At 36.9% G+C, this 7,444-nt stretch overlaps 1 protein-coding gene across 1 annotated transcript; it reads right to left on the bottom strand.

The window, feature by feature from the left end:
- Nucleotides 1-5: 5 nt before the first annotated feature.
- Nucleotides 6-4,033, bottom strand: LOC130818305 (APO protein 4, mitochondrial). Its single transcript, XM_057684430.1, has 3 exons — nt 3,878-4,033; nt 2,429-2,763; nt 6-1,179 (listed from the first exon to the last, which is right to left on the bottom strand). Exons 2-3 carry the CDS (start codon nt 2,704-2,706, stop codon nt 435-437), a joined length of 1,023 nt encoding a protein of 340 aa, XP_057540413.1. The 5' UTR covers nt 2,707-2,763; nt 3,878-4,033; the 3' UTR covers nt 6-434.
- Between the last annotated feature and the right edge of the window lie 3,411 nt (nt 4,034-7,444).

Below are 7,444 nucleotides of genomic sequence, written 5' to 3'. Positions count from 1 at the left end.
TTTAATCCAAATCTGATCTAAATACATAATCAACATAATGCATTAAATACATGAAATAAAAAAGTGTAACAACTATTTAAACAAAGCATGTGCATTGAGAAGTACATGCTCTGATGATGCTAGGTATTGAACAAATCTTTTGAAAAATCTATCTAATGGACTAATAATAATCTCCCAGAGTCCCGAAAAATCAAGCCAAACAAAGGAACAAAATGGTAACAACGAGCAACATTATTGCCTCATATCAAGCGAAGAGAACAAATCTTAACCATATGCATCTTTAAAAAGTGTCACCAATAATGCATTGGCACATTTTATCACGGTGTCCCAAAATAGCTTCCCGGAAGAAGATTGATATCGAAAAGAATCTATTTCACCTCGAAAACTTGGGACGGTCCGAAATGACAAGTGAACTCAATGCCAAAAAGGTGAGTTTAGCCTGAAATAAAATCTGGAGGCGGCCCGCTTAAACCCTGAATTTTCATCATACAAGAATATTTGGCGGGTGGCATAGCACCAGCCTTTGAGCAGAGATCTACTACAGCAGGTAAATGCCCATAGTAACTACGGTGTTCATGGAGAAGTACTAGAGGGTCTTGAGGTCGACGACACCACACCATTTTAGGTGGTACTAAATCATCTACACTCGCCTTCTGCCAGAAATGATTCCCTCGCCAGTGTTCACACTTGAATACTCCACAAAGTCGGGCTTTATGGCCAGATGGTCCCACGTGAACTTCCGAACAATATTTGCAGACCTTCGCATGATAGACCAATAATAGCTTCTTGACACCTTCTCTGAGTATTTCCCATGCACTTAATGTTCTGTTTCCTATGGTCATCAATTCATTAGCCGACAATGTACACGAGGAAAACTCTACTGCAGATTCTGTAGCTTTTGACATACAGTTAGAAGATCGAAAATCAAAATCTTGTGGATAAGCTCCTGCTTGGCAACACAGTTCAACGATAACGGGAACACGTTCGTGATTAAATCTTTCGTGGTGCATGATCACATCTTGGGCCAGGTTTTCAAGATGAAATGTCTCCACAGGAACTAGTATATCATTTAAACTTGCCTTGATCCATTCATGGACCTGATTCTTGTTCAACTGTTTAAAACCACGGCATGAGCGAATCATATGACCTTTTTCACCAATATATACTTCCGGACAGTTCCTGGAAGAAATGACATTTGTCAATGAAGGAAAAATGAAGCAAAGTCAAAATTAAAGTAGACATATCAAAATAGAGTTTCAACATTCTTCAACGAATAATGATCGACTGCTCTTGTATAACTCATCGAATAGGAGCTGAAAAAAAGTTAAACGAGCTTTTATAGTTTACAGACAAACAACCCAAAGAGAGAAACACCTCCGAATCATTTCCTAACTATCCTAAAACAATTATCAGTAGTCCTATTATTATGCTTTCCATCTGTATGATATATTTGATTAGTGTCAAACGATTAAAAGGATGTAGGTTTGTAATGACTTATTTATCGCCCAAAACGGAAAACTAATGGGTGCTATCAAATGTATTATCCGTCATCTATTAGAACATGCATCATTTACTGCCGTGAAATGTTGTTATATGGCGCCTTTCTAACAGCACCCAGATCAACAGCTGTCTATTTGCTTTTTTGGTAGTAGTGAGATGATGCGACTTTCTATGCTGGAATCTAATGTTATGAACTAACTGCCCATATGAAAGAGTAACGAAGAAGATGATAGTACCAAGTGAATACGCTGGAATATACAACAGTAAGGGATGAAACAGACTTCGATTACATTTTCGACTCAACCTCAAAGTACCTCCTACATGCCTATATTCTATTCATTACACCTTACTATCCAGCTGTCTAACTACAATTAAAGTATAAGGAAGAGAAAAATGAAGAAAGTTATCAGCCAAGATGCTCTAAAAATTTCCTACAAGCACAAGCCACACCTAAGCTTGAAGACTTATTCATCCTTCTGTCTCCACCAACTTTTCTTATAAGGATCCACCAACCCATACATTTTATGCTTTTCTTAAGAGGGAAATAGATACTATTTTGCTGCTAGTAATTGCCATAATCATATGCCCATTTGAAGCTTATTTCTACTACAAACTTCTCTCTCTTCCTCAAAAATATATTCTAGTTTGTTCCATGAGGTTTAACTTATACAAAAAAAAGGATCAAATGTTCTCCATATCCCCGATTCAACTAAGTGATTGAGAACTCATAAGTGACCTATGAAGTTCCATTTTCAACAACTTCAATATCACTGTAGATTTTGATTAGTACCTTCTCATTGCCCATTTCAAACATTTAGATTCTCGAAATTCACAATCTCAAATGAGTAATAAATAAAAAAAGCGGAAAAGCAGCAAAAAACTCGAGAGGCAATCAAATCAATAGTTGAAAATTAAAATCAAAGTTTACTTGCAAGTTACAACAGGTAATGCCTTGAGGAGTGCAGAAACTCCATGGATGAGAGTAGACCGTGCTAGAAGAACTTCCTTTGCAATAGGAATCATGTATCTTAGTGGATATCCTATAAGCCTCTTCTCTATCCTCTGTTGTATCATTGGTCGCAGCTTATTCCAGTCAGTCTTCATATCTCTAGAATACCATCTTCTTCCAATTTCATTTATCTCTACATTACCCAGCAGCATCCCACTCAAAATTTTACACCAACTTCTACACCTAATCACCGCCATTTAAAATGTTGATCTATCGATTTTCAAACAATGATAGCCTGAAATAATTTGCGCCACCTAGAGCATATGAATCATTAATCAGTAAAATCCAGGGAAGACAATAACACAAACAAAACAAAGGAATTAGCAAAACTACTACAGCATGCAAAATTAGAACAAGCTAAACATAATCCGATAGAAAATTCGCTTTTTGATTTCACAATTTGCTAAAAAAAGCCTAAAATAGCACAAAGACAACCATGATTTTTTTTGATTCACGATTCGCAATGTGATTAGCAAATCATGTAATACTGGTAACAATTATAGTAGTAATAAATAAACGAAAAATTGCATTGGTTCAAAACAGTTAATGGCTACTAGAAACTCAGCCCCAAAATGAGTAAGGCAAACTACAGAGTTTAAACAATCTCTTACGACTAACAGTCTAACACCAATCAACATTCATGCTAACAAAGATCGGACAACGGGCCGAAACAAGCCTAAAAATGCACAGACAAACGCAAATGTGAAAAGTTTTTCTGAAGACATCACTAACATTTTCACCAAAAATAATGAATACTAGAGTATCCCTCAGGTCCTCATTAGTCAGTATCCTGCATCCCCAGCTATACAATACAATACGCTCATAGCTAACGGCAAACAGAGTCTACAAGTCGATGTATAGTGATGCTTCCCCAAACGCAAAAAAAAAAAAAAAAAAAAAAAGGAATGCTAAACATCATAGTCTGAAATTATATCTATCCATGATAATTTTGTAGTTTATCAATACAATAAATCTAAAACAAAAACAGAAATCAGGATTCCAATAAGCAAAACAAACCCTAATTATCCGTCCATTAAGATCCCAACTAAGTTTCTTATACCAAAATTTTGCAGACAACCAATAGCAGTAATCACTAATCAGAAACTGATGACTAGCAATAGCCAATAGCCCAACGGCAGAATCTAAAACCCACATACATGACCAGCAGAACAACAGAAAAAAATGCAGAAAAACACCAAATAGAACACAAATCAATACAAAAATAATCTTGAACAAAAACAGAAATCAGGATTTCAATATGCAAATTAAACCCTAATAATCCATCCATTAAAATGCCAGCTTAGCTTCATATATCAAATTTTGCACAGACAAGCAATATTACAATTACAGTAAGCAGAACATAGTTACCTGAAACGCCAAACGCTGCACCGTTTGGAATGTTCGTACCAGAACGCTACGGAAAAGGACTAGATCGCCGGCGGCAACATCCCGATTGCTAACATCAGAACCTTTAAAGCCCTTCAAAATTGGTGTTGAGGGAGTGTTCTATGCTATACATTGGTGTATTAGTTTTACCCGATCCTTAAATATCGCCACCCTTTTTATTTTATCGTCACATTTCGAAGAAATTACGAATTTGTCCCTAGATTTTCAAAAAATTACAATTTTGCCATTGAACTTAAAATTTTCTACATATACCACAATCTCACAAAAATTTTTCATACCACACTTAAAAACCAACTTCCAAAAGCAAATTGTTGGAGCAAAAACTAAGTTCAATTCGCAAACAATTAATCGAAGTAATTTTTTTTCGAATCTAATTAATTTAAATTTACAAACAAAAAAAAAAATTTAAACATGAACCGCCCAGATCTGGGCGATTGGTGAACCGCCCAAAAAGTGGCGATTGAACCGGAGTCCAATCGCCCAGATCTACGCGATTCAATTTAAATTCTTTTTTGTTTTTTTTCGTTTGTTTTTGAATAATTATTATAATTTTTAATTATATTATTATTGTTATTATTATTGTTTTATTACTGTTATTATTATTAATTTTATATTATTGTTATTATTGTTGTGATTGTTATTATTTTTATTATTAAATATATATTTATGTTTTGATTTTTAATTTATTAATGTAAATATGTTTGTTATAATTATTATTATTTTTTTTATTTTTAATAACTTTTTTATATTATTTTGAATATTATTTTTACTATTACTGTTGGTGATGTTGTTTTTTTTCGAATGTAAATTATTTAAATATTAAAAAAAAGTAAAAAATGAATCGCCTAGATCAGGGCGATTGGACCCCGGTTCAATCGCCAAAAAAGTGGCTATTGAACCGGGGTCCAATCACCCTGATCTGGGCGATTCATTTTAATTTTTTTTTTTCGTTTCTTTTTGAATAATAATTATTATTATTATTTTTTATTTTATTATTACTATTATTATTATTAATTGTTTTATTATTTTTGTGATTGTTATTATTTTTATTATTAAATTATTATTTTTCTTTTAATTATTAATTTATTATTTTAAATATATTTATTATAATTAATATTATTATTATTAATAAACTTTGTATGTTGTGTTGAAAATTATTTTTAATATTGGTGTTGTTTTTTTTTTTTCTTTTTTTATTTTTTTTGTTTTTTAGAATTATTATTTTTATTTATATTATTATTATTATTATTATTATTATCATTATTATTATTGTTATTCTTATTATTTTTACTATTATATTATTATATTATCCTATTAATTTTATTTTTAATTATTTTTTTTGTTATTAGTGTTATGATTATTGTTATTATTTGTGTTATTATTGTTATGATTATTATTAATGTTATTATTTTTGTTAATATTGTTATTATTTTTATGATTATTGTTAATTTAGAAAATTAATATTGTTTTTTGTTCATGTGGTTAATGTAACGTAATGTTTGATTATGTTCATTTATTATTAATATTTAATGAAATTGTCAAAAATTGTAGTAAATGGCTGGTAAGCAAAAGGAAAGTGTTTTTTTAGACAATTGTTGAGAGGTAATAGTTCTAGGCGTACCTTACTCAGAGGGGACCCGCATAAAAGAGGGGTAACAGGTTCTGATAGGAGGGCTAGGCAGGAAGAGGCTGCCAGACACAATATTGACCAAAGGTCGAGTGCGCTAGACCTAGTGCGAACCCCTCTTGATGACCAGTCTAGCAGCATCCAGAGTAGTTAGGGGGTTTCTAGTGATGATGATAATGATGCTAATGATGTTCAATACGAAGCTTCTGATTCTCGCCCATTGGACTGGACTATTGTTCGGGGGCCCGACGGGAGATTCGCACGTGGCGGCCCTAGTTCTTTTGCCGCATTTGAGCGCGCAGGACATAGTGTCGTCGATAATGAGCCGCCACGGGAGAGCAGGCCCTCACAGTGCGCTAACACGGACTGGTTAGTCACATCGCCCCAGCCCAGGGGCCGACAGATACGCGACTAATCCCTAGCTATGGCGGGCACATAGCTAAACTTATTTTCGACGGCTCCAAGCGTACGCCTCTGATTCTGGATTGACGTATTAGGAAGAGGCCGGTGGAGTCCATCATCCGAATGAAGGATATGTTCGATGCACTGTACGATGTTCTACCTGCCACTTCCCTCGGCCGACTACCGGACATTATGCACCAGCACATCGACTGTGCTTTGATATCGGCGTTCGTGGAGAGGTGGCAGCCGGATACGAACACCTTCCACATGCCATGGGGGAAATGACGATTATGTTGCACGACATGCAACGCATACTGGGCATTTCTATTGAAGGTTCTCTGCCGGCTGAGCCTTCTGAGGCGGAGTGGCAGTCGGTATCACCAATCTGTTCGGGGAGCCTATGTCTGAGCTTCAGCGTAGAGGTGCATTCACCTGCGGATGCGTAAACATTGCTGAACTGATGCGGCTGTGTCATAGGTCCCAAGCCATGGATACCTAGACGACAGCGTACTACATGGCTATCGTCGGCTCTACCTTGCTGGCGGATAAGACCAGAATTGGCATGCGACCTCAACCGATACTTGCCGTGAACGTCGATCAGCAGAAGGTGGCCCGGGGTGCGGTGACCTTGGCCTACTTGTATAGGCAGCTCGGAATGGCATCTAGGGCTGGTTGCAAGACCATTGTGGGCTGCCTCAAATTGCTCCAGACATGGATCTATAAGTGCTTTCCCGCTTTCCGCCCTCATCGTCGCCGAGAAGATGTGCCAAACATGACTAGGGCGGAGATGTGGTCACCGAAGAAACCATGTCATGAGGTGGACAGGCTGAGGGACTGCCGCAGGGTTCTTGACTTAATGACAGAGACTCAGGTATTGTACATTACATGACATTTTGTTATGCATGTGTTTTTAATTTTACATTATTCTTATTTGTTAACTTGGCTTGCATGCAGGTGGAATGGACTCTGTACAATTCTGCTCCTAGTACGTTGCTAAATGAGCACCCACGCACCACCATCATCGGGGATATCACGTGCTTTGATATCGTCGATGTGTATTTGCCGGAGCGGACATTGCGACAGATCGGATTCATGCAGGCTAATCCCCCTGCTCCTATGAGACCAGCCAAGGCTCTCCGACCGGCACACGGTACCTACTCCGTGACCTTTGCTTCTTCTGATGTTTATTTGGAGGCATGGAGTAGGTTCCCCTTTAGTGCCCGCCTTGTTGAGCAGGGACTTCGTCGGGCATCTGTTCCATCAGAGGCTGAACCTACTTACGTTGACTGGTTCAGAGTGTGCTCGCACCCGTACATAGCCCCCGACGAAAGCCCGAATTCCGGTCCTGGTCCTTCTCAGAACAGAGCTGAATACGTGAGTTTTTAAAATATATTTGTTCAGAGTGTGCTCGCACCCAATTCTAACATATGGTTATACTCAAGCTGGAGCTGCTCCAAGGCATAGATAGATACGTGGCTAGGGCTGGCAAAAGCTGACCC

The sequence above is a fragment of the Amaranthus tricolor genome, chromosome 7 (genome assembly GCF_026212465.1).
Source record: "Amaranthus tricolor cultivar Red isolate AtriRed21 chromosome 7, ASM2621246v1, whole genome shotgun sequence".
Classification (NCBI taxonomy): Eukaryota; Viridiplantae; Streptophyta; class Magnoliopsida; order Caryophyllales; family Amaranthaceae; genus Amaranthus; species Amaranthus tricolor.
Note: the sequence above shows the minus strand (reverse complement) of the source record. Positions and strands in the feature narration are given on the sequence as shown.

Coding starts and splice junctions, on each gene's coding strand:
- LOC130818305 (XM_057684430.1), bottom strand. CDS start 2,706: ATGGCGGTGATTAGGTGTAGAAGTTGGTGTAAAATTTTGAGTGGGATG. Junction 1,180..2,428: donor TTACCTGTTGTAACTTGCAA/GTAAACTTTGAT, acceptor CATTTCTTCCAG/GAACTGTCCGGAAGTATATA.